Source organism: Heliconius melpomene, chromosome 10 (genome assembly GCF_056956725.1).
Source record: "Heliconius melpomene rosina isolate 202511_hmr_F chromosome 10, ASM5695672v1, whole genome shotgun sequence".
In the NCBI taxonomy this organism is placed as follows: domain Eukaryota; kingdom Metazoa; phylum Arthropoda; class Insecta; order Lepidoptera; family Nymphalidae; genus Heliconius; species Heliconius melpomene.
In genome coordinates this window covers 16,761,076-16,785,541 of record NC_140398.1, presented here as the reverse complement: position 1 = coordinate 16,785,541, position 24,466 = coordinate 16,761,076, and the positions used below count along the sequence as shown (strand labels likewise).

At 31.5% G+C, this 24,466-nt stretch overlaps 4 protein-coding genes across 11 annotated transcripts in view; 2 read left to right on the top strand and 2 right to left on the bottom strand.

Annotated features, from left to right (window-relative positions):
- The window catches only part of LOC146535975 (uncharacterized), a 134,347-nt gene extending 120,484 nt beyond the window's left edge, over window positions 1–13,863 (bottom strand). For all 6 annotated transcript variants that reach the window (XM_085191805.1, XM_085191809.1, XM_085191812.1 and 3 more), the window contains exon 1: window positions 13,688–13,863. The gene's annotated coding sequence lies outside the window, so the exon portion shown is untranslated. The remainder of the gene's footprint in view (window positions 1–13,687) is intronic.
- LOC146535976 (uncharacterized) lies at window positions 891–6,416 on the top strand. The gene has a single exon (XM_085191106.1). It carries the CDS (start codon window positions 935–937, stop codon window positions 6,185–6,187), a length of 5,253 nt encoding a protein of 1,750 aa, XP_085047232.1. The 5' UTR covers window positions 891–934; the 3' UTR covers window positions 6,188–6,416.
- Window positions 13,864–15,182: 1,319 nt separating the features above from the next.
- Window positions 15,183–19,757, bottom strand: LOC146535974 (epidermal retinol dehydrogenase 2-like). 3 transcript variants are annotated; one of them, XM_085191571.1, is made up of 6 exons: window positions 19,389–19,757; window positions 18,850–19,044; window positions 18,311–18,640; window positions 17,806–18,050; window positions 16,612–16,659; window positions 15,183–16,094 (listed from the first exon to the last, which is right to left on the bottom strand). In XM_085191571.1, the coding sequence occupies exons 2-6, from the start codon at window positions 19,006–19,008 to the stop codon at window positions 15,902–15,904; spliced, it is 975 nt and encodes a 324-aa protein (XP_085047697.1). In that variant the 5' UTR covers window positions 19,009–19,044; window positions 19,389–19,757; the 3' UTR covers window positions 15,183–15,901. The 3 variants fall into 3 exon arrangements, with proteins under 3 accessions (XP_085047697.1, XP_085047696.1, XP_085047698.1); XM_085191570.1 differs by having other exon boundaries at window positions 19,130–19,755; XM_085191572.1 differs by lacking the exon at window positions 16,612–16,659 and having other exon boundaries at window positions 19,130–19,750.
- A 1,445-nt stretch (window positions 19,758–21,202) lies between these two features.
- LOC146535973 (BLOC-1-related complex subunit 8 homolog) lies at window positions 21,203–24,448 on the top strand. The gene is made up of 3 exons (XM_085191182.1): window positions 21,203–21,444; window positions 21,529–21,706; window positions 22,200–24,448. Exons 1-3 carry the CDS (start codon window positions 21,393–21,395, stop codon window positions 22,483–22,485), a joined length of 516 nt encoding a protein of 171 aa, XP_085047308.1. The 5' UTR covers window positions 21,203–21,392; the 3' UTR covers window positions 22,486–24,448.
- The last annotated feature ends 18 nt before the right edge of the window (window positions 24,449–24,466 follow it).

The window sequence follows — 24,466 nt, the reverse complement described above, 5'->3', positions numbered from 1 at the left end:
ACGTTTATGTTTGTCATTCTCTTGTGAATCTGTTATTAAAAGGCTGCGCAGCCTTTGATCACCATTGCGAGTGAATTATTTTTCCATCCTTCTGAATCCTATTTATCCATGGTCCATGTCGAGCCGGATGTTGAGGACACCGTCTGGGATTAACGAAAATCAATTAAATCAAAGGATTTCAAGAATTTAAGGAAATATTTTTCAACGTGTGCAGAGGTTATGTAAGCACACGAGATATCACATCACGATCTGAAGTATTCATGATTCAAATCGACCGGGATGTTGAGAGCACTCTCTGAAATAGAAGAAATAAGGAAAATCTATTAAATTAAAGGATTTCAAGAATATTTAAGGAAATATTTGTCAACGTGTGCAGAGGTCAAGTAAGGTCACGGGGAATCATATCACGATTTGAAGAAGTATTCTTTAGATATTTATTATTAAGTGTTTCTCTTAATACAACCCATCACTCGCAAGGTATTTAATTAAATTTAATGCTGTGTCAGGTTAGTAAAATTAAATAGTTAATTTTACACGTGTCATAAACACGAATTTATTCATGTAACTAGGTAATTGGTGAAGTTTAGTCATTTTTGAGTAAGATTTGAGAAATATATTATAAATACTGTAATTTTTATAAATTTAATATACTCAAGTCTATTAATATTCACTCAAGTAAGACATTAATTCATTAATACAATGTACTGGTCACATTAGTTCATTGAACTTTCATTCTTTGGTTTAACAGCATTCATTAACAAACATTGTTATTTTTAATTTAATTAACAAAGTCAGATCATTAAAATACTAGTCAAAGGTTTATAATTTGTACTCACATATTTTTCTATGTCCTTTTTCTATTTGTTCAGGTAGGAATTGTATTAATTTAAGGCTTACTGTAAACAATTCCAGGTGATAACGCTTATCTCCCATAATGCCTGAAGAGAAGGAATTCATTAAGAGACGCGGAAGCTATAAGGGTCGACTGACACTGTTTGTCAGTTATATTAATTCATTGGATCCTGCTTCGTTGACGGCTTCCGATATCAGTGAGTTACAATTAAGACTAGGTAAGATCGAAACTGTTTATAATCAGTTTGATGAGGTTCAAACGAACTTAGAATGTTTAGATGTGCTAGATATACAGTTGCAAGAACGCATGTCATTTGAATCTCAATATTTCACCTGCGTTGTTAAAGCACAACAATTAATAGAAACTTTTCAACGAGATGATGTTAGGTGTAAATTAATCAATGAAGCGTCTCATATAAATAATCATAAGCTGGTCAAGTTACCTACTATTCAATTGCCAAAATTTAGTGGTTCCTATAGCAATTGGCTCGAGTTTCGAGATACATTTACCAGTCTCATTCATTTAAATAGCGAAATTGATGATATAAACAAGTTTCATTACTTGCGTGCTTCGTTAGAAGGGACTGCTGCAGTTGTCATCCAGTCAATTGAATTTTCAGCGAAGAATTACATTACTGCATGGACTCTTTTGTGTGAGCGGTTTGATAATAAGCGATTATTAGTTCAGCACCACATCTCAGCTTTATTTCATATTGAGGTAATAAACAAACAGTCCTCCTTTATTTTTAAAAGTGTAATTGATCAGATAAATAAAAATATTCGTGCGTTAAGCTCCCTTGGGGAGCCCACGGAACACTGGGATACACTGTTGATTTATATTATCACTCAAAAATTAGATGCGAAAGCATTCCGTGACTGGGAGGAGTTCAAAGGTCGCTTAGATAAGGATCAACCAATTAAATTAGAATCACTTCTTGAATTCATTCGTAATCGCGCTGACTTATTAGAGACACTGGAATCCCACCATATTAAATCGTCAGTTAATAATAATAATAATAACAACAGTAACTTATTAAAACCTTCAAGGTATAAAGCTATGATTTCATACCACAAGGGTGAGACTATACCTTCTCCATCTTCTTTATCTTCTCCACCTAAAACACTGTGCCCTAAGTGTAACGGTGAACATCACTTGTCTAATTGTTCTGAGTTTCTTTCATTGAGCATTGACGCGAGATTACAAATTTTATCTACTTTTAAAATATGTTATAATTGTTTTCAAAAAGGACATTATGCCAATCAATGTAAAAAGTCAGGGTGTAAATTGTGTAAACGTAAACACCACACTCTTGTTCATTTGTCTGGTTATAAAACAAAACAGAAAGGTAACCGACAGGTTAGCGTCGATGGCGCACGCACATCTAACGAACCTTCTAGGTCAGGCTCCGAAAACGGAATTGTTTTATCAACGAGCGTTACGTCACCGCTCCCATGCGCTCAGCATGAAGTATTGCTGTCTACTGCACTTATTAAAATATGTGATAAGAATGATCGTGAAATTATTGCTCGCGTTATTCTCGACAGTGGTAGTACTTCATGTATTATGACGGAACGTTTATATAGTAAGTTGAATACACATATAACTGAAATTGATAAATCCTTAATGGGCGTTAACAGCGTACTGTCACAGGTAAATAAAATGTGCACAGGTTCAATAAAATCATTGGATAATAAATATACTACTAGCTTGCAATGTTTTATTTTACCATCTATTACAAGTAACGTGCCATCTCAGCAATTAGATTTATCGCAGTTTAAATTCCCATCCAATATTTGCTTAGCCGACCCTAACTTTCATTCACCTGCCGGGATTGATATGATATTAGGTGCTGATGTATTCTGGGACCTATTAGGTTCTCAGCGCATAAAGTTAGGTCAAGGTCAATGTACCCTTACGTTATGTGAAACTAAGCTTGGATGGTTAGTATGTGGTTCAGTGTCATCTAATCATTTGTCTAATATAAAATGCAATTTAATTAACATTGATGAGTCACTTCAACTGAACACATTAAATAATAATGTACAAGATTTAATAACGCAATTTTGGAAGCTTGAGGAAGTTAGTCCCGACTTATTTCAATATTCTAAGGAAGAACAGAGTTGTGAAAATCATTTCTTAGAAACCACTACTCGCTTGTCAAATGGTCGTTTTTGTGTGAGAATACCATTGAAACAAAATTCAGACTTGTTAGGGGATTCATTTAAGCGTGCTGAACGTTGTTTCCTTTCATTGGAGCGTAGGAATAAAGCTCGTCCTAAATATTGTAACTTATATAAAGATTTTATGCGAGAATATATAACGTTAGGTCATATGTCTCAAGTTGCAGGTGAGTCAATGAGAAACGGATATTACATTCCTCATCATGGTGTATTGCGTGAGGACAGTACTACCACCAAATTAAGAGTGGTTTTCAACGCTAGTAGTCCGACCACTAGTGGACTTTCGTCCAATGACTTACAAATGGTAGGTCCCACTGTGCAAGATGATATTTTATCTATTCTTCTTCGGTTCCGTCAGCATAGATATATCTTAGCTGCTGACGTCGAGAAAATGTATAGGCAAATCATTGTACATCCTAATGATAGGTATCTTCAACAAATTGTTTGGCGCGATGATGTCACTGAGCCGATGAAGACATATACTTTAAATACAGTAACATATGGCACTGCGAGCGCTCCTTACTTAGCCACGCGATGTTTAATGCAAGTGGGTTTGGATTGCCCTGATCCTAAAATCTCACAAATTATTTTGCACGATTTTTATGTCGACGATCTCTTAACTGGTACTGACAATTTAGAATATGCGAAAGTGATTCGAGAGAGAGTTACTTCCGAACTTAATAGAGCTTGCATGCCTTTGCGGAAATGGAAGTCGAATGTTCCTCAGCTTATGTCAGACGCTAAAACTTCTTCACATAACCTTAATATTGGTTCCTCTGAGCCGAGTAAAACGCTAGGGCTGGGTTGGTTGACACAATCAGATGAGCTCTGTTTTCCAACAGGTCCATCACCTCCATTTAAGTTTACAAAACGTGAGATGTTGTCAGTCATATCACAGATTTATGACCCATTAGGTTTACTTGCTCCTTGTGTTATTCAAATGAAGATGTTGTTGCAGACACTTTGGTTGCAAAAGCTAGCATGGGATGAAACCCTACCATCTGACATAAAAACTATATGGACAGAGTTTATTAACAGCTTGCCACATTTAAGTGATCTTCGCATTCCCCGCCATATCATTTGTATTGATTATGATTTATTTGAACTTCACATTTTTGCTGATGCTTCTGAACGCGCATATGGGGCTTGTTTATATGTTAGAAGCATTAATAAAGATAAAGATGTGTTTGTACGTTTATTAATGGCTAAAAGCCGAGTTGCTCCCCTTAAACCTACCACCATACCTAGGCTGGAACTTTGTGCGGCTCTATTAGGAACACGCTTATATCAAAAGGCACTTACGTCATTACGACTTTCAGTTCCAACTGTCACTTTCTGGACCGATTCCATGATTGTGCTGGGTTGGCTTAAAATGCTGCCCAGTAAGTTAAACACATTTGTCAGGCATCGTGTCGGTGAAATTTTGGAAAATACAGGCAAGGGTACTTGGAGGCATGTTCCTACTAACTGCAATCCTGCAGATCATATATCTCGCGGTGTTGATTTAAAGTTTATTAGGAATTTAGATCAATGGTGGTCAGGGCCACAGTTTTTACAGGAGGATCAATTATGTTGGCCAGTCACGGTGAACTCTGATAAAATTCTACCTGAATTACGACCAGAAATTTCATTATTCACTACTTCCACGTGTGAAATGTCTTCCAGTAATAATCAATTCATAGATTTTAATCGTTTTTCGAATATGTCTAGATTAATACGTGCTACTGCGTACGCCTTGAGATTTATTAAATTATGTAAAAAGAATAAAATTAGTCATAATTATTTAAGTAAAACGGATTTGCAAGACGCTTTAAATTTACTATTAAGAGTCTCACAACAGGAATCATTTCCAGAGTATTCGTTGCTATTGAACCACCAGCCTTTGTTAAAAAAGAGCCCATTACTCAAATTTAATATTTTTCTTGATAAAAATAACATTATGCGTGTTGGTGGTCGCTTGGGTAACTCAGAGTACCCATATGATAAAAAGTTTCCTATATTAATACAGTCCACACATCAATTCACTAAGTTACTTGTCAATCACGAACATCAGCGACTTAAACACGCAGGGCCTCAGCTGTTACTTGCCTCAATTAGAGAACAATATTGGCCAATCGGTGGCCGTAATCTCGTCAAAGCTTGCTATCGGAAATGCGTAAGGTGCAGTCGTATGAAGGGTCAAGTTATTTCACCTATCATGGGTAATTTACCCAAAAATCGCGTATTATCCAATAGTTTTCCTTTTCAATCTGTAGGCGTTGATTATGCCGGTCCAATTTATGCTGCTAGCCGTCAAGGTCGTGGATGCAGATTGGTAAAAGTATACATTGTACTTTTTGTTTGTTTTTCAACTAAAGCCGTTCATATTGAGCTAGTAGGCGATTTGACCAGCAATAATTATTTATTAGCGTTAAGGAGGTTCATTGCACGAAGGGGAAAACCCTTAAATATTTACTCGGATAATGGGACTTCATTTGTTGGTGCTTACAACGAATTATCAAAATTTTTAAAGCATAATTGTAATTCGCTGTCATCGGCTGCCGCCAATGACCAAATTGAATTTCATTTTATCCCGGCATATTCGCCGCATTTCGGAGGCTTATGGGAGGCAGGTGTAAAATCAACCAAATTTCATCTTCAGCGAGTGTTGGGAAATTGTAATTTGACATTCGAGGAACTTTACACAGTTTTAGTTCAAATTGAGGCGATCCTCAACTCCCGACCGCTTACACCTCTATCGCCAGAACCCGAAGACTTCATGCCTCTTACTCCAGGACATTTTATCATCGGACGACCACTGATGTCTTTACCGACTCCTGATCACAGCAACTCTCCTTACAATCACTTAACTCGATTCCAGCGGATCGAACAGTTACGACGGCATTTCTGGTCCAGGTGGAGCAAGGAATATATCTCGGAGCTCCAACAAAGAATAAAATGGCGTACCTGTAAAGATGGCTTGCTTATGAATTCCCTTGTTCTTCTCAAAGAGGACAATCTACCACCATTAAAGTGGAGACTGGGTCGAGTGGTTGCTGTATTCCCTGGTAGTGATGGAGTTAACAGAGTGGCCGATATTAAAACTTCAACAGGAGTGGTCCGAAGGTCTTTCAGTAAAATATGTCCACTTCCAGTAGCCAACGAGTCGTGTTGAAAGGCCAGCTTTCAACGGCCGGGGGCATGTTCAAGACCAAATAATAATTTTAAAATAATAGTTATTTTTCTTAATTTAAATAATTAACTTTATTATACATTATAATTAACAAATTTTAAGTAGCAACATTTTATTTGTAAGTTGTTAATAATCTGTCAACTATTGACGTTTATGTTTGTCATTCTCTTGTGAATCTGTTATTAAAAGGCTGCGCAGCCTTTGATCACCATTGCGAGTGAATTATTTTTCCATCCTTCTGAATCCTATTTATCCAATTATTAAATTTATTATTTTTGGAGACTAAGGTATTAGTTAAATTGTTACGTATAGGTGTTACTAATAAATGATTTCATAATGTAAAGAACCCACATCGTACGAGCTCGACTCACTTTTAGGCTATTTTATCTTTAACCCGCATTTACCTGCATCGGTGAACACGCTTCATATTGCATGTCAGTAAAACAAAAAGTATATTCTCACAACTACCGGTTTCGTGCATTGTATTGGCGTGCACAGCTTGCTGCGTCGGAAGTCTCAGCTTCGATTTCTTTACCAAATAAATTAATAATAAGCATACAAGTGAAATTATAAAAAAACGATATACAAATAAGTTGTTAGCAAAAGATCCACTTACACCTTTACATCTCTACAACACGCCGAAATAGGGCACAAATATAAAAGCAACGTACCTAGTTAAAAAGTTTTTTAACGCGAACAAGGCGTCTATGTATTGCCGAGATAGCGTCTCGTGAATTTTAACATTAAGGGAAACACTGTCTCAGGGTTGAATCACATTATTCGGCGTAACTTTTACGACGGGTTTATTTTACGTTATTTATCGTTTACACCGCGGCCACCTGCCACCCATATTTCTCGGCAATTACTTAAAACCTTATTCGACTTATTTAGAAAGGCTACGAATAAAATCTTCTGGCATAAATTTAGATAATGTTCGCTTTAATGCGTCTTAGAGCTTTGCGTAATTACAATTTTAGATTGATAGACTGTTCGCTTCGCTCGGGTGGTTGGTTATCGGCAAAATCTTAAGATTTAATTTGCAATAAAAATACCTGCTTGAGCTTAGGTTATTATTTTTTATGTCGTCGTGCGTGGTTTTTAGTCAAAGAGCTGAATGAAGATACGGTCCCGGCATAAGAAGTTTCATCCGAATTTCAGTCGTCAATAAAGCTTACTATAAATGATGTATGCGCTTACTATATCAATCTTTCGTGATCTTCGTTTTTTCTTGAAGTGTTTTAAAAAAATAGCAATATTATGAAATACAACGTAGATTTCTTTACTTACATACTATCCACTGATCTTTCAAATGTTATTTAGGGACGCGATAAGATCACGTCACATTCCATCTGAGCTCGTAGCGAGTTACATTAAATTTAAGAATTAAATTATCTATAGATAGTTTTTATAATATTTAGTACTCACTGTTTAAGTATCCGCAAATAATATAAAGAACATGTTTTTATTAACATAATCGAATAAATAATTTAAAAAAACTAATACATTTTTATAATTAGCATTGCATAATTTACGTATTTAATGAAATAGGATGTATCTTACATATCATTGTTATAAAAATACACAACAATGATATATACGATAATAATATTATAAACGTTAGCAGACTTGATAATTTATGCTAACAGTTTCATTTAGGAGCATTGTCCGGAAAACATAAAAGCTTTTAGCGTCGCTTGTGCGCCCTCAACGCAGATACACGGTACTCTCTGCCATTTAAAGGGTATTAACCGAATTCTTTGCTCTGGAATCATTAAAAAATATGATGTTATAGCTCTTAATATTAAACGTTGAACAGTCGTAGGTTTGATTCCTACTCAGGGGAAAAAAATATTTTCATTTCCTATTGTAAGAAGTGACACGCAATTTCTCAACAATCGGGAAAAGCGTGAGGAACACAGTCTTGACACTAGGTTCTTTCTACCTACCCTGTTTTATGCGGGGCACCGTGAAGTGAATAAAAAATATATTAATCAAGGTTAAAATATTATTGCATTAATTAAATTATCTAGTAAGTCTTAAATCTAACATAATGATTTTTAACTAAAATCTCAAAAAAAATATTCATTGATCCATTTGGAATTTAGACTCGCATCCATAACTTTCATAATGAATATTGATGTTTGACAATATAGATAAGCTACTAGACAGAACGCTCAGCCAGAACAATGACTTAACTCTACGATCTATTCGCCCCTACTTCCAAAAAACAACAGACGCAATATTTATACTTTATTATTAATATAATTATGAATAATAAAATAAACGCCCGACGGAACCAAAGCTGGACGTCATCTGGTCGGACTCGCCCGAACTTACTCCGTGGGTTAAGAGCTGTTTTCACTTAGCACACGTCAAGTGACTATTAATCTTGCAGATGTTTCCCAAAACAATTTATTACTGACACCGGAACGTTAACCGCTGCCTCGTCAAATTGGATAGTATAGAATACAATACATATTTGGCATTAAAATTCAATATTTATAATATTGTTGTAGAAACTTTTTAGGAGAATGAATCAAAGTATATAAATTAACATTAACTATTTTACAATATTACATTACATTGTTTGAATTGTGAACGGAGTATCTGTACACTAGGTAGGTCTATTTTTAGCTTCACACTATATCCCTAACAGAGTAGAGAAAACAGAGTGCCAAAAATCACAGTCCCAGCACACCTACTCAATATAATCACTTAAAAATTAAAATCAGCTTCACGCTGTATCCCGCACACAGCAGGATAGAAAGAGGGAACCTCGTGTTAAGACACTCCGTTCACCACTTTCCGCCCCACTTAAATAACAGAAAATCTCTTACAGGCGCTAAAACACCATATAAGACGGCCTTACATTACACGCCCAACAGATAAAACATTTCTGGCGAATCATGTGTGCACAATTAAAGTTTAGCCGGGAAAGTTGGTGAGACCCTGCTCAGTAATACACCGGCGGGAGACTGTCATGAACACGATATTAGTTCAGTTGCCAATCAACGATGAAAGCTGAAACAAAAGTTTCACGACCAAATTTTACGCCATTTTTCACAAAGTTGGACATTATTAATTTACCTCGGATTTTATATGGCGCAAGTAGGTAAGCCATTTATAAAATAAATCCTTTTAAAAAGCGGTTTCATGAGCAACGGACTCTGAAAGCCCATCACCAATATGTAAGATACATACGTGTGTTTAGTGTTAGTAATCCAGTAAATCAGTTTTCAAGAACATTTGCTTGAAATAGAAAGTAAAAATGAAAGTTATCCATTAAAATAATCTAATCTCATGGACATAGTAAGATAACTGTATTTTTACTCTCATTTACTTACGAATACGAATAAATTAAAATAAATATTGACAAAATTACACGTTTATATAACAAACTTCCTTTTTTGCTAACAGAACCCCCAAAAAATAAACAATTAGGAAAAATAAAATTAAATATCCAATTATATCTTCTTTAAAAAAAAACTCGAAAACGTTTAGACGTTAGTCAAACAATCTTCCGGTCCATAGAGTTCGAATTAGCTTCACTTTGTATCTCATTATATAAAAGAAATTCCGAAGGGGGAAGATTCGCTTCATTTACAAAATAAGCTCTACAAACAAACGAAATCGTGAACAGGCAAACCCTTTGATGAGTTGACTTACTTACATAATTATAGCGTAGTTACTTCCATCAACATAATACTTTTATGCTTTGTAATCTGCATTAGATAAGTATAATACAAATATGCCGCTGTGGTGAGTGGGAAAGTGCCCGTCTGTTAACGCTACGGTTGTGGGTTCGAAGAAGGCGTTAAGTCACACTCGAAAAATGGAAAGAAAAGTGGAGAACGGAATGTATTAACTCTAGCTTCCCTCTGGATATCCTGCTATATCTAGGACACAACGTCAAGTCAAAACGAATATATCCTGATAACAGCTTCCAATTTAAGGTACGTTTTTACAGTGCCACAGTACTTAGTAATTATTTATATCTTTTTTATATATATTTTACTACCTCATCATTATAGCTGAAAAAAACTTTCACTCAAAGTTAACGATGGCAACAGAAACAATTTACATAGCTTCCCTAATTCCTAGCTAATCCTAACTCTTAAATCCATACAAAATCGGTGGCAAAATCTCATCATACATACAATAACGGCAAATATAATTTAATATAGCGCCGCGCGTCAGATGAGCTCTGCAGGCCGGCTGAGGCATAATTACATAGCGTCCGTGGGAAGAAACAATTTCCTAGTGTAGGCCGGTTTTCCTTTTTGCAAGAAAACTGTTAACTAGCTTTTATAAATGTTTTAACAGTGTTTAACGGAACTTTTAGTTTAGTGGCTGTGGTGTTGTATAGTTGTTTTTTAATTCTAGCAAATTTAGCGGGATTTGCTTTGAAAAGCTTTAAAAATTGTAGATAGTAGGTACCTATATAAAAATATGTGAATTTGGATTTTTTTAATCAATTTGTTCAAAATAGATTTCTTATAAAAAGTTTCATTTAGTTTTTTTACTACCTCTACAAAGAAAAAGAAATCCAAACAAGAGACAGAACCGTAAAACTTAAATTGATTAACTTTTTAAAATTTGCTTTCATATACTTAACATAAAATTAAAAACATTTCAAGAAAGGAAATATAATTTTTTCATAATAACCAACAAGGAAAAATAATGAGAATTAAAGGTACGGCCGTAACAAAGTTGTAAGTGCAGAAGGAAAGAAATGGAAACGGGGGAGCCGGAATAATGGCTTATTCAAATTTAAAGGAAACCGCACCTCTGGAAACAATCTCGCCGCACCTGCCGCAGATATAAAATTTAAAGTATTTTATTATAAATTGCGAATTCGAGTATAAAATATTAATTCAAAATGGTTACGGATAATACAAAATAATAATGCATTCAAACGGGTTTTCTTGTAACCAGTCATGTCCGTGTCTAATATTTAGGACTAAACTTGTAATTAATAAATAGATTTAAAACTATAATAGCGCGATAAGATATTAATGTGTTTAATGACATTCGAGAAACTTTTACGTTAACGGTTTTTTTTTCATACTTGAAAGCCGAAGTCAGCTAAAAAGTTTAAAGAAGTTAGCTAACTATGAGCTACGAGTTACTTTTGTAGAACGTCTCTAACTATGCTGCCAACATTAAAAAGCCTTATTTCGCCCATTTTATATTTTCTATTACTATACTCTTCGATTTAGTGGTTATAGTTCTTTAACAATGACCTACATCTTTTGCTAACTCTTTTAATAACAATAAAGCTATTCTTATTAAAATTCCTCCAGAATTCGGCGGAAATGGGAAACAGATTCCGTTTGCTTACCTACCATATCCATAAGTGTGGCATATAATGTGAAGCAAAAAAAATCAATCAACGTTTAATCATCATAACTTGTAATAGCTACAGTTAATGTATTATATTCAATTCAAAGTATCCATTCCACTGTTACTAATATAACAATATACAAAACGAAATACAAATTACTATCGTTACAAATTTAAAGAAAAATATGAAACATCATAATAGCCGCGAATTCAAAAGCGATCGCGCATTAATATCGCAGAACGCTTTTTTCCCATCAAATTAGCAATAATTTACGCATCTCTAATGCTTTACGTCATTAAGGTGCTATTAATCAAGAAACGAAAAATGGAAATTCAAAAATAAGTATTTTTATGGGCGATAACTGCCTTTAACGTTTATAGGATACACTTTTTGTGCGTAATTCAAATTTATGATATCAAAGAACGAGGAAGTTGGGAAGTGTGATTGGTTGAATGATTTTTTTAATTTTGTTTTCAAAAAAATATAATAGACATTATGTTGCACTAGACCATGAATTTTCCTAAATATAATTTTACCTATAAAAATATTTTTAAAATTGTAATAATTATTGAAAATATTTATTTTAAAATCCACATGTGTATTATTAATATTCAGTATACAATAATAGCATTATATCTTAAAATTATAACTACTAAAAATATTTATTATAAGGTATTAAATATAAGAAGATTCCTTTTATTTTAATCCAATTCAATTACTATATGGTATGCACATATATACTAAACTATAAGTGTTGAATTTAAAGATGTTGTCCAGAAATATTATGGTAATAATTAATATATGACTTAAAGACCTTACAACAAAGGATCATATCTTAATTTATATTGGTAGTGAGGAGCTCGGACAGTAAGCCTCCACTGAGAATTGATTAGAGTTCCTTAATAAATTCTCATTAGAGATCTACACTTATGTTGCATGTTCCAGGTCACTGACAGACATATAATGCCTCAGGACATCAGCTGAAAGTGGGGAAAGAAGTGTCTTATCACTATGTTCCAAGATTCTCTCTGTCTACCCTATGTGTGGAATACTGAAAAAAAAATAAAGTAAAGTAAAAGTAAAAAGTAAAATATCCCTTATTATACACCAAAAATAAATCCATAATATTACATTAAAGGAAACACATAACAAAGTATAAAAAGGGGCCTTATCGCTAAATGAGCGATCTCTTCCAGGCCACCTTTGGCTACGAAAGGAGAAGATTAAGGAAATTAATATCTAAATATCATATCATCCATCCAGCCTTTTAAGGTCCACTGCTGGACATAGGCCTCCTCCCCCAATGCTCGCCACTCATCATATAAACATATGTAAAGAGGTATACATATATACATATATAAATACATACCCACATATAAAATATTTAAATTTATATATTTAAATTAAAAAGTTTTAAAATATAATTTGATATACAAAAGAGTTCTTAAGTTTCACCTACATTAATATTTCAAATTAAAAATATTATTTCTACAGTAATGTAACAGTAAGTTTGGATTTAATCTACCCTAAATTGCAGGCAAAATTGTACAATAATATTCACTTGTCCATTCTTATATGCATTCCATAATTAAATCTAAGTCAAATTTTTACTTATTAGATTCAAAGTATTATTGAATAATTTAAATTAACATATAGTCATATATACTATTTTTTTTAGTATTTTAGTCATGTTTTGCATATAATTACAATAAAAATATAGTCGCCATGGTAGTCGATGTAAGTTCCAGAGTGAAAGTTGTTGAAGATGATTAATATTATTCAACCTATGTATAATAAAAATAACATAGGTTTAGTTCAAATATAATATAAGATTGAAATACAAGTAAACAAAAAATGATATTCTGTTTTAACCAATAAAGAGAACTTCATATAAATACAAAACTCCTTAAAATTATTGTCACGAAACTTTTCCTATATCTTTTATATATAAAGTATAGAATGACTGACCCAATTTCACTCGTTCATTAAAGTTCACGATAATAATAATATACTAAGAAAAAAAAAGCATTCCATTTAATTTATAATTGTTATAAAATAAATAACCAATAAAACAATATTTTGTAATATCGATCGGCTGTTAGTGCCAGTCTGCGCTAAAATATAGAACTAGAACTTACATCAAAAGCTTGAAACGTATATCATACACGAACTTTTGAAGCACTGCCTTAAATATAAACGTTTATATTATTATAGAAAAAGCACAAATCACTATTATTTCGATTAAGTTCTTATTTTCGTCGAACGCAAAACACAGAAATAATCACGAACAAAAAACAGCTACAATAGCGCCACCGAATTTTGAAAGTAAATATGTTGACAGTCGGATGCTTGTTGCCATACATAAATTAAATAGAATAACACAATTAAATTGTAAATTTAAGCAAATAACCTTATTGGTGAAATGTTTCAAATTACATATTAATTAGGCTTTAGTTATATATATTTTAAAACTCTAAATATATAATAAATATTAAGTAAACTGCAAGACTATTTTATTACAGTTTTTAAATCGGTAAGATTTTAATTAAATATTAGCCGGGTACTTACGTAAAGCTTTAGTAGTTATATAATAATTTTATATATAACGGTACAGTAATTACTTACATTTACGTAATACTATTGCGAGCCCGACAGACATTAAACTGCTTTAATAAAATATAAATCAAAGATACTTATAACACTATCATCTTCTGCAAAGGTGTCTTATATTTTTTTTCTTAGTTTTAGCTAATTGTGACCATTATTTTTTATAGTTTAACTTGCTTTTAGATTTCCACTTAAGATATTCATGGGCAACATAAAATACATATTTCTCATTGTATACGTAGCTGATTTTTAAAGATTAGATGTTTCTGATGTTTGTTTTATATGTCATTAAAATATACTCACCAAGCAGAATAGCTTTTATTTATGTGCTATTTCATTCTATTTTATAGTTTAGATAGTCTGTTTCAGTACACGCCGATCGCAGCGCCACCTGTCCATTTTAATATTAAAATATACACGTTAAATTATTCCTTATTTAATTATAATTAAATCGGTCAAGCAGATTGGAGTAGTATGACAAATGAACAGAATATTTTTTTATTTTGAGATGTAAAAAGGAGTACTTATATTATTAAATATATAGCATAGTTATCATTTTATATAATGTCTGTTCATCATAAAAACAAAACGATTCGAATTTATTGTATTAAAAGTTTTATAAATAAATTTACCTTTATCTAATACTATACTATAATAAAGAAAAAATGCAATTGATACCTCAACTTAAGCCTTTTGTAAATTACAGCCAATAAGCAGTAGATTTTTTTGTTAATAAAACATAAATATTGATTAATTGATTTTATATTGTAATACATTTCCACATGTACAATAAATATTAATAGTTATTTGTATAATAAGAAAACATTTATATAAAAGCTGCTCTTATCTAATCATCATCATCATCATCATCAACAGCCATCTTTTGTCCACTGTTGGACATAGGCCTTCCCCAATTCTCGCCACCACACTCGATCCTCAGCTTTTCGGACCCATCCGCTTCCCGCCAACCTCTTTATGTCGTCGGCCCATCTGGCAGGGGGCCATCATTTTAATGAGTGTAAAATATTTATTAGATAAGTAAAAGAATTAAATTATTTTTATTTTTAAACATACTAAAAAATTACCTGTTTAACAGTGAACTAGTTATTACTTTTTTATTAATTATACATATAATGTTATCTACTGTATATTAACAATACAACATTTCGTATAATTTAATAATCTAATCATAGATTTAGCAGGTAAAATCATTTGTACTATAATTCAATATGTTATTACTCTATTTACTTACAATATAGTTAATACCATTTTCTGTTATAAATATATTAAATATTTCAGAATATTTCTTTAAATATTAAAACATTTAAGGCACTATTTAAACAACCATTAGAAAGCTTAATTATCAATAACGCTGGTTAATCCCTCCATGACTTAATTGACATATTTCTCTACTTAAAAAAATATTATAAAATTAACTAAGTATTAAGGAAAAATAAAAAATATTAGACATGATAGATTGTAAACCTGCTAAAACTGTTTTTCTGTTGTTATCCACTCGTAAATTTTTTACCATTCCAAAGTGTAAATAAAAATATTGACAAAATCGACCTTTATTTTATAAAGTTACTAATATATTTAAGGAATTTTCGAAATTGTAAAAATATTCTAATACTCATAGTTTCTTTAAAACATTTTTTTTAATTTACTTAATAGGCTGTTAGCAGGTTTATACTCTAAGCTAACGATATTAGACCTTATTTTCTACAAAACACTACAAAATGAGATCAAGCAAAATCAACACCTGTATCAAGGAAATCCCTAATATGTACTATAGCGTTTCGTGGTAGTAAACGCAAGAAGCGACCTAGCAATAACAAACGTTTAGGAATAGAGGATTCTACTATATTACGAAGAACAATATCTATAATGTATTGGGCCGCATCAGATGGAGTCATTGTGCCGAAGTAACCGGGAATACTGGAAATAAAACAAAGATATTTATTAATTTATGTATATTATATTTCTTTAGTTTATTAACATTACTAGCAACTCACCTACAGCTTCGACCTCTTAAACTTGTTATAATATTACAGCCAAATTATACAAATCCTTTTTGATATAAATTATGTATGTGTTATTCTGTATAAACTGTACATTACTGTAAAGATTTATCTAAATCCATCCAGTGGTTTCATTCAGTCATTCCCACAGACATTTACATTCATAATATATATATTCATATTCTAAATAAGTACATGCTATACCTTATAGTTACAGAAAGTAGACTATTACTAAAATATAAAAAAAAATATTATAATATGATAACTACTCATGCAGGACATTAAGAATAAACCTAAAATAAAATACGATGTTAAGTCCCCAGCGCTAATAATAATACTAACAGTAATGACAGTTATTAATTATTACCAAAACCATTAAGTGAAATAATAACAGTATGAAACATAAAAATTAACAGTATGGTATTTGTTAATACCTTTCTATTTGATTAAAACGGGTTTTATCCTTGGAATAAAATCTGGAACTATAAAATATTTTTAATATAATATAAAGTGTTACTCCATACAAAAAATAAAAAATGTTTGAGATATATATAAAAATTTGAATGGAACTCAAATCTGTCTCTTGGGCTTGTCGAAAAACTTTTTATATAATTAACTATAAAACATTTGGTAAAATAAATTATAGTTCTATATGATAATATAAATGCAAAGAAACATAACTAAAATCTAAAATAAATAGGTTATATAATAATAAAATTAATTAATAGTAAGAATTTACTTTGAAAACCTGCCATAGTCATAAAATAATATTAGTTTTGTAATCTTATTCACACTAGGAGCTGGTCAAAGTCCTTTAATATCGAAATATGGCACAATATTATATTGTTATCAAATTATTGTACAATATTTACATTATTGATTATTGACTTATTTTGACTATGGACTTTAGACATATGATGCATCTCTGATTTTAAGGTACATACTTAAATGTTTCATACTACTTTGTCAATGTTCTTTATGTTTAGCTGAAATATTCGTATATTTATGATACACTAGCGGACCCGGACGCGGCTACGCCTGCTTGAAGTATAAGAATATAATTTCTATAGAAATATAATTTCAATCTAGATGAAATGCTAAAAGTGACTATTATATTTATTTTCATAAGGATGAATATCAAAATGACGCGGTAACGAACGCAGTCGCGTAGCGACGACGGTTGTTATTAACATGGCGTAATAAATTGCATGTCAAATTAGAAAATATTTTAATTTATTAGTATATATGTGTAATGTAATATTATATAGCCTATAGCACTTCTAAAGAATGCAGCTTTCATACAAAACAAAAACAAAGTAAATCGGTCCAGTAGATCCAGAGATCTTAGCGTTCAAACAAACAAACAAACAAACTCTTCCGCTTTATTATATTAGTATAGATTAATATTACTGGACTGAGTGATATCAATATCGCAAAGTGATGTGAGCAAGGAAGAGATCAAGTGTTGCTAAAAAATAATAAATTCTCAATATAAAGAATGCATTAACACATAAATAACAGGCTAGGCTAGTATCATAAATATCAATCACAAGTCAAATTTTTACTACTAAACTTAAAAAACTTTTTTTTTATAAAAATAAAATATATTTATAAAATTATATACTTACGTCAATCTAAGCTCTGAGCTTTGTTCCATAATGAATGGGTACACATGTATCAAACTAACATGCACTCCATTTACTTTATTGACTCTCAAATCTTCCAATAATGAAGCAGCCAGACCTTGAACACCAAACTGTGCCGAAGTGAGAGCCATGGGTTCCTTTAGTTGACTTAATCCAGCCACTGAACTTAGTGCTACAATATGTCCATGATTCTTTTCTTTCATTTCAGGCAGGAATTTCTTTATAAGCTAAAATGTATAGGTAATATTTTTTATTAATAACTTTTTCTTGTTTATCTTTATAGCTATTTATAATTAGATTCATATATGTATATTTTTTAATATATGTAAAATACATTTCTTTTCACTTAAATATTCTGTGAAGTTTATAAATAAACAAATAATATTTGCATTTAAAAATTCAGCAGAAAGTGTCTTAATATTAGGTTCTCTCTGTCTACCCTTCAACATGAGGGACAAAGCATGACAAAAAAGTTTAATCATCTTACCCAAATAAAACCAGTCAAAGTAACATCAAAAGTGGCACAAGCATTTTCTATAGGTTGTTCCATTACAGACTTGGCACTCGGAATACCACAGCAATAAAATAACATAGTAACAACATGTTCATCTTTCTTTATTTGTTCCACCATACTGTCTATGTTCTCTTTTTTAGTAACATCACATATATAGGAATGTCCTATGCCTTTTTTCTTGTTAATGAAAGCTACTGTTTTAGCATTGTTGTCTTCATTGTAATCTACACATAATATTTTTGCACCTCTTGCTGCCATTTGTATAGCTATGTCCTTGCCAACACCCTTTCCTGTACCAACCACCTGAAAAGTTTAAACAAAGCATATCAATAAAATATCATAGAAATAATATACAACAGTATATTAATTTCAAGAATAAATTAACTAAGTTTAGAGTTAATTTGTATGCAACATGCAGTCAGCAAAACTATCATCCATTTATTAGATAGGTGAATATCTAGGCAGGTATATCCATTTTATAATATTTTTTTCTTATGTGATCCACTACTTACCATTACAACTTCTCCCTTAACAGATTTTATTGGAAGTGGCTTAAGACATCGAAGAAAGTGGCCTATTGTAGCAAAAGTAACAACTAAAGATACCCACAATATATCCACCATTAAAACACCATAAGAATACAATCTGAGCAACATCTTGAATGGGAGCATAGGATTTAGAACATTTCTTAATATTCTTCTTGCAGGCTAAAAAGTAAATTTTCTTTTTTAAATGAAAGTATATACAATATTGTCTTCTATTATATACACTCATTTTTAAAATATTACTCACCATCTCAATTACGTGTATTAGTTGTTATTATAATATTAATATACACCTAATTGAAGAGTTTATTAATATTTTGTTATTTTTATATAAATGACGCTTGTAGTACTTTTATCGTCGCTTACCGAACGAAAGTTAGATGTTTACAGTCAGTATAATATATTCCTTGTTTACTGTTATTATCAATCTTTGGGAAGGATACAGGAGCAGCCAACAGAAGTTGCTATGCCCATAGAATTATTATTTAAATAGAAAATCGACGTACCCTTCCTGGACCACTATTATTCAGGCACTTACTTGCCTTCTAAAACGCAGCTGTCCTTTATATTAATTAATATTACAATTAGAAGAATAAATATTGATTTTATTAATTATTTTGATAAGAGATAATACGTTACAATATACTTTGTTCAAATTGTTCTAGTATATAATATGTTCCTTGGTTCTAACCAATTGACTTTTAAATTTAAATATTGCATATCGCTCAAAGCAACCGGCAGTCCGATATTTGACATTGATACAACGTCACGTAACTACAGATGACTATGACAAGTACAGAACACTTTTACTCAACTCTTCATATTATGGCCTGGACGACGGTTCCCCTTCCCACATCCTTTTTTCCTGTCCTAAATTAATCCATCTCTTATGGGTCATACTCATATGAGTGTTATATTACAATAGCTATAACAAATAAAAGAAAATAGAATGATTTTTCATTCTAAATTTAACTATGCCTACCCCCTTATGATATGTGGATAGTCTACACATCAAAATTAAAAAAAATTGTAAAGAAAAAAATTCAAATTCCATCATTTGTCCCCTTCTGTGGAATGTTCAGATTCGTAGTTCATAGTTTCAAAAATTTGTAATTTAAGTTATTACGCCCGTGTCATCGAAATCACACATATTTTCAGCGTAGAATATACTTGAGTTGATTTTTTAATGATAATTTCCAAAATGTGCTTCAGCCTTTTAGTAAACTAGCTGTTACACGTATCTGACTCTTTTCTGTGGTCCAAAAAATCTGCATTTAAAAAATTTCTACTAAAGTTACCTTTAATGTAATATCTTTTAATTTGGTAATATTAGACAGCTATAATTTGCTTACACCCATTACGCAAAACGGATGTGTATTTTTATATTCCAATAAAAAGAATCGTGTATTTTAATCCTTTTTTTAAAAGATCAATGCATCTTTCCTATTTTTAGTGTATTTTGGTAAGTATGTGCTACTTATATTTGTAATTATACAGGCACAATGGATTTAAGGGAGTATTTTTGAAATCTCACTTGCCATTTCTCTATCGTTGAAAGCTAAAGACCATTGCTGATTTTCGATTAGAAAATCTTTTCTGTTGACATCTTTTCTGTTACCTTAAATAACGAAATCTTAGCTTAGCTAGCTTTTTTACATTGTTCAAGCCACATTGCTCTATTCGAATAGATCTGGGGTGCACTAAAGCAATGAAGGGAAGAAAAAACAAAGACGTGAGACAAGTAGAGCTAAACAAAACTTTGATCGACATTGATCATCACCAGCAGATGATTTACATATTAGCTTCACCGGCTGCGAGGCGGGAGCTAATAACTGCGACACAGTTAATATTTCTGCAGTTATTACCGATTAAAGTTGCTATTGTTATGTATAAAATATTAAAAATCAAATCAAAAAAATTATGCGTCGAATATCTTTCTCTAAAACCAATAATGATTTGGTCTCATATTTTTCCCGTATTAGGTTAATCTATAAGAATTAAATGAGAGTGATTTTGAACAAATATTTCACTTTTTTTTTCGTACACATTTAGGTCGCGATTTGTGTATGACCCTTATATGATGTTCTTCTTTATAAAGTTCCCCGTCCTTTTAGTGTTCAATGTTTGTTAATGTTTGTGTTTAGTCCTCTATGTAAATTTTTATGTAAATATATTAGATATTATAATATTAAACTATGGACTATATAGCTTTATATTTTTGAATGTATTTTTTTGTAATAATTTATCATCGATGTTCATCGAAAATCGGTGATCATCGGCCTAAGTCTATAAGAGATAGAGAGTTGACATTGACAAGTGAGTGTGACAAGAGTGACAACTAAGATAAGAAGATTTGTGTTTGTGTTGTTCGTCTTGTTACTATTGTATCATAATATATATTTGCATTTGCAATTTTGGTTATGATTATATGAACTTATGAAGATAAAATAAATAAAGAAAATAAAAATTGAAAGTTATAAAAGACCTCTGTAGGGAAAAAATCAACAAAAATGGCCTTTGTTTACCAAGGGGATGCAGATTTAGAAGCGAAAGCAAAAAAGTGTAGGAAGTTATCACTTTATAAGTTTATTACATTAAAACATTTTGGTTTAAATTTCTTATATTAAACTTATATTATATTTTCAGCTGCTGAGCGTATATCAGAAAATATGCACATAGTAGCAAATGAACCGTCATTAGCTTTGTATAGATTACAAGAACATGTTAGAAAGGCGCTACCACCAATGGTAGAGAGAAGAATAGAAGTCACCAAGCTACAGCATGAGTTACAAGGCAGATGTTATGATGTGGAATATGCTCTAAGGTTAGTCAGATATTCATCTTAGTCACAAGGGACTAGGACTAGACATATGAAAATATTTCTCTGAGTGGTGATTAACCCCACAATGCTAACAGTGAAAGTGTCCCACTGCACCATGATATCTGAAGTAATAAAGGTGCAGTGGCACAAGCATGTTATTGTAAACATGGTGATTGTGGGTTTGCTTTTTACATTGGAATGGATTATTATTAATGAAAATTTGGCAGAAACTAGGGAAAGGAGAGTCTTCCCTAGGTTCCCTCTGCCTAACATGCTATATGCAGGATATAGCTTGAAGCTATATATGTTTATATGTATTTATACTTCTTTAAACTCAACTATATAAAAAATATATAATAATCAAAAATTTATCATTTATAATGTCTTCCACATCATATTTTGTGCACTTTTACCTACTAAAACATCAAAAAAATACTATAAATGTGTTTTAATTAAAAAAAATATATATTTACACTATTTTAATACACATTTCCAGTGCTGTTAAATCAATGGATGGCGCCGCCACAAGTTTCAAGAACATACAAGAAATGTTAAAACAATCCTTGTTTCTTAAACAACAGTTAAAATATGAAGAGGCTAGACGAAATAAAAAAGATACAAATTCTGTTTACAAGCGTCTCTCTGCTCATATTGTATTGGACCTTCCAGATCTTTCTGAATTTTCTATGATAAGGGAAACTACTAATAGATTAGAGAATATTATGACTCATGCACGAGGCTCTAACAATGAATTGCACAGATCTCATACAACTTTACATTGATTCATTATTTCAGTAAATTTTTATATCTTATAGTAGTGTGGGCAGAAGGAACCTAGTGTTAGGACACTGTGTTCCTCTATATACCACCCTATTTTCGAAATTTTGCATGTTGAGTGGTGGAACTGAACACTGCGCTTTGCTTTATATTACCCAGAGTAACCGACAACCCTAAGTAATTTATTAGAGTTTAGGGTTCAGTTTAGTAGTTTAGTTTAGAGTTTATCTCTGGCAGGAGGTTGAAAACATGCTAAAACTCTGACGAAGTTTCAGGTAATTTCTAATATTATTCCAAGGAAAATATTAAAAAAATTAAGCTTTGTAAGTTACGTAAGTTATGTACTATTTTGCACCCCAAATTTCATATAACTATTGTGATAGTACTTATTAGTGTTGGTGTGTATGTACTGAGAAACTTTCATATTTTCTAAAATAACACATGTCTCATTGCCACGGGCTCTCCTGCTATTAGTTAAGGAAATGTATGTACATTGATAAAAAAATATTCTATTATTTGCCATGACAATAATAGAAAGAGATCTGACAAATGGTTGAAGGATGCTTTAGGCTGTAATTTACATATATTAGCTTTTGCTTATAGCTTATCAAAACAAAATAAAATAACTTATTTATAATGTGATAATATGAATTATTAAAAGTAATATCAGATCTTTTTCTAAAACAATAAAAATATCAATATTATTCTGCTCATTGGCCACTTGTGTTTATTATAGGGAAATATAGCTTTGTGCATATTTTATTATATATCTTTAGATTAATTAACAATAAAGTGCTCAGACTCTATTTTTTTGTAGTAGGGTTATACTTTGTGAGGCATAAGATGAGCTTTGTATTTGTGTAAATGGTTATAAATATAAAGATAGAAAAAACTTTTAAAAAAGTATTTTTTATTAGGTACATTAATAAAAAATCTACACCAGAAATTGAATCCTCATAGTTTTTATTTGAGTCATTATTTTTTTCGCTATATGATATTTTTATTTCTTTACTGCTAGGCTTACACGTACATTTTTCCATTCTTATACATTGATAATGCCAACTTTATTTTTTACTTTTTAATAATTCGAATACAAAAATAAAATATGAAGTATTAAATGTGACGCTGCTCACCAATACAATAGGTAATAGGTAAGCCGTTTGTCAAAAAGTCGCATATACCGGTTTAGGTCAAGCAAGTTACGTTAAGTTACACTCACAAAATACAAAGCTCAGCTTAGACCTCGCGGGCAGTACTCATATAACTCTGGTCAAGAATATTAAAAAAACCTTATGACAATGTTTATTTACCCATGCTTAATTATTGCTTACAGGCCTAAGGACTTTATTACTTTCTTGGGGCATTGGCATTGATAAAAAAGTTTTAGAATACATAGTAAACATCGTCTATATACAATTTAACGTCAAAATGCATATTTAATTGGGTACATTGGTTTTGGCTTCTTATTTTCCACAAATATTAATAGAAATCACATTTTAAATTCTATAGCTCGGTTTCCACCTCGAAAAAGAAATGAGCGAATAATGCTCAGACGGAACAGACTCCTTTTAAATAAAGTAGCTTTATATTTCCACCAAGAAAGAGTTTGACTTGAAATGACTTCGCTCCGCTCCCTACAATTGAGAGAGTTCATTTCAACTCACCGTCCGACTATTTATTGGTGGATTGGAGTCTTTAATGGCCCCGCTCTGCTAGAGATGGAAATCGGGCTTAATTGTGCGTAAATGGTTTTCCTTAGTATTTTCTATGAGGTTTCTGTTTCCGCTTAACATGGGAAGATATTTGAAAAATAAAAAACTTTTAATATAATAATATTTATTTCGGAATATTATTTTCTAATATAGTATTCAGCTTTTTTATGTGCGCAAATTCGTCCAATACTTAGTATTGGCTATAAAAATCATGCTTATAATAAAATGCTTCATAAAATAAACTATTTCTCATTTACTAATCGCTTTTCATTAT